This window comes from Drosophila mojavensis, unplaced genomic scaffold (assembly GCF_018153725.1).
Source record: "Drosophila mojavensis isolate 15081-1352.22 unplaced genomic scaffold, ASM1815372v1 contig_231, whole genome shotgun sequence".
Lineage (NCBI taxonomy): Eukaryota > Metazoa > Arthropoda > Insecta > Diptera > Drosophilidae > Drosophila > Drosophila mojavensis.
In genome coordinates this window covers 9,669,636-9,672,676 of record NW_025318772.1, presented here as the reverse complement: position 1 = coordinate 9,672,676, position 3,041 = coordinate 9,669,636, and the positions used below count along the sequence as shown (strand labels likewise).

The 3,041-nt window shown below is 34.1% G+C and overlaps 1 protein-coding gene across 1 annotated transcript; it reads left to right on the top strand.

The window, feature by feature from the left end:
- Positions 1–258: 258 nt before the first annotated feature.
- Positions 259–2,411, top strand: LOC122757015. The gene is made up of 2 exons (XM_044008092.1): positions 259–406; positions 494–2,411. The coding sequence occupies exon 2, from the start codon at positions 741–743 to the stop codon at positions 1,713–1,715; it is 975 nt and encodes a 324-aa protein (XP_043864027.1). The 5' UTR covers positions 259–406; positions 494–740; the 3' UTR covers positions 1,716–2,411.
- Positions 2,412–3,041: the final 630 nt, after the last annotated feature.

The following is a 3,041-nucleotide window of genomic DNA, read 5'->3' as shown; positions in this document are numbered from 1 at the left end:
TAAGTGCAGTATTTCTAGCTCTACTCTTAACTTTGGCTACCATGATAAAGATCTATAAATATGTTAATATTTCATGAGAAATCTTCCGTAAGAAATCATCATTGGAAAGCTCCAATCCACTATAGGAAAAAAACCCGAAATTTTGGCATAAATACAATTTTTTTTTAATCAATTTTTAACCTTTTTTTTTTATTTTCCAATAATAAATATCTTAACTAATATAAAATGAATTTTTTAAAAATTGTATGGACTGCCCCTACTATATAACGCGGGGCTGCAAGTCAGCTGACCCAGAGTTGCTTTGTATGCAAAAAAAGCGCGGGAAAAATTGTGCAACTTTGAAGTTTAGTACTGCGGTAAATAAAAATAAAATTTATAACTTTAAAAATGGAAAACATTACTGATGGTATGTACTATAAATTGTCAATTCAAATTTTTGAGTTCATTTGTTTACTTGTCTAATTGTTCAATGTTTTGTTGTTGTGTATTTTAGCTAAAAAATAACAAAATAGTTCGTGTTTCGTGGAACATAACTTACAAATAGAGGAGACTAGTGATGAAGTTTAATTGCAAACGTGTTGTCTGAAACTTCTATTATTAGAGACTTTTAACCGTTTTTGCTCCTTTTTGCTCCATTTCGAAAAAATAACGTTTTTATAGCTAAGTATGAGTTTACGCGCTCAGAGCTTCTAGACGTATGGGCAAGCAACAATCGCCAAGCAGACGCGGTGAAATTGTTTATGATTGAAAAAATTAATAATAATGTGGATGAAAATGTAGAAAACAGTATTTCTACCCAAGTAGCCCAGTTTATTGCTTTTGTTAAAAGATATTTGCCCAGATGTAACCGTAATCTGCATAGATTCAAAGCAACACATTCACGGTGGGTCGGGGGCAAAATATTTATCAACTTAAAAGAAGTTAAGTCCTCGCAAGATAAAGCTGGCCGTAAAGAACTTACTTATGAAGAAGCAGGCAGTCGGCTGAAGAGAAAATTAGCTTCTGATCTTGCAAGTCAAGAAGAACACACAACCCAACTGTTTATACATGCTGCATCGGTTTCAGCAAAAAAATGCAAAGAAAATGATATGGCATTCGTTCTACGAAAAACAATGCACAGTGAGAATGCGAGTGAGATAAGAAAGAAAATAGAAGGAAATTTACCAACTTCTATAGAACCATCTGAAGCATTGGCTTTTCTTATTGAAAACGGGTTAACAAAAGAGCAGTATGGAAACATTAAGTTGATCTGTAAACAACACGGATGTGATATTTTCCCATCTTATTTGGAAGTAGTGAAAGCTAAGTTGAAATGCAGGCCAAATGGAATATCAATTTGTGAAAAAAAAGCGGAAGTGCCTTTGCAGAGCTTACTAAATCATACAGCAGATCGGATTCTAAAGCTGCAAGAGGATGTTTTAGAAGTAGTTCCAAATGCAACGCACTATAAATTAATAGTGAGCTACGGTTTCGATGGATCAACTGGGCAAAGCAGTTATAAGCAATATTTTCAGAGTGATGAGTTCAATACTATGGATCATTCCCTTTTTGTTTCCACAATAATTCCCCTAAGATTGACGGATGAACATAACCGAATAATTTGGCTCAATAGAACACCGCAGTCAATTAGATTTTGTCGACCTTTGAAAATCGAATTTGTTAAGGAAACCACAGCCGTTATATTGAATGAAAAAAATATTGGGAGGAGCAAATAAGAGGTCTTAGTGAGCATAAATATATATATAATAACAACACAATATATATCCAGTATGATATGCATCTGACCCTTATTGATGGAAAGGTTTTGAATATTGTAACGGGTACAAATTCGTGCCAATCATGCCCTCTATGCGGGGCGAAACCAAAACAATTGTTAGAAATTGCTGATTTCAACTCAGCGTGTTTTAAAGTGACTGAAAAAAATCTTAAGTATGGATTAAGCCCACTTCATGCTTGGATAAGATTTTTAGAGTTTGTGTTAAGAATATCTTATAAAAATGATTTAAAGAAATGGCGCATAAAGGAAGCAGATAAAAATCAAGTCGCAGCACGGAAGCAACAAATACAAGAAAAGTTATGGCTGGAAATGGGTCTTATAGTTGATAAACCCAAACAGAACGGTAGTGGAAGCAGTAATGATGGAAACACCGCCCGAAGAGCGTTTTCAGATCCTAGAAAGTTTTCTGACATACTAAATCTGAATTATGAAGTTATCAGGAACTTTCATATAATATTAATTGCTATCTCATCCGAACATTATATAAATAGCGATAAATTTAGAGCTTTCTGCGTCCGTACATTTGAAATATATATGAATAACTATTCTTGGTATCCCATGTCCCCAACTGTGCACAAAGTTTTGATCCATGGATACCAAATAATGGATAGCTGCATAGTTCCTGTTGGTGCTCTCGGAGAAAACGCATCAGAAGCTCGAAACAAAATTTATAAAAATGACAGAAGGTCGCATGCCAGAAAGAGCAGTAGGCTAAACAACATCACTGATGTTTTTCACAGGGCATTAGATTCATCTGATCCGCTTTTGTCAAGTCTCTGTCTTAAAAAAAGACAGAAGCTTCACAAAAAATTAAAATTTCCAAGCGAAGTGATTGATCTGTTTGCTCTGATTGAGCCTCCGCAAATCGCGCATCAATTTACAAATGAAACTGAAAGTTTAGAAGCTGAAGATGAGGATGAGGATGATGCAAACAATTTCGACCCGAATATCGAATTGGATGAAGAAAATTATGATTATTGATGTTAATTTTTGGAGATGTGGTAATTATTGTAAAATAAAAATACAACATTTTTTTTCATATTTTTCTTAATTTTACAGGGTATCAACGGAATGAAAATATGCTTAGACTGAAGACTGCTTAGCTTTGGTTAAAGCTCCCTCTTATTTGGTTTTTGGCACTTATTAAGTCGATTGCCTGATGAGTCGATCACGAACTTAAATGTTAGCTGGGTACTTCGGCTGCTAATTAACTTGATTTGATTTGATTTGATTTGATTTGAATTGATTTGTTATTTTGTCGATA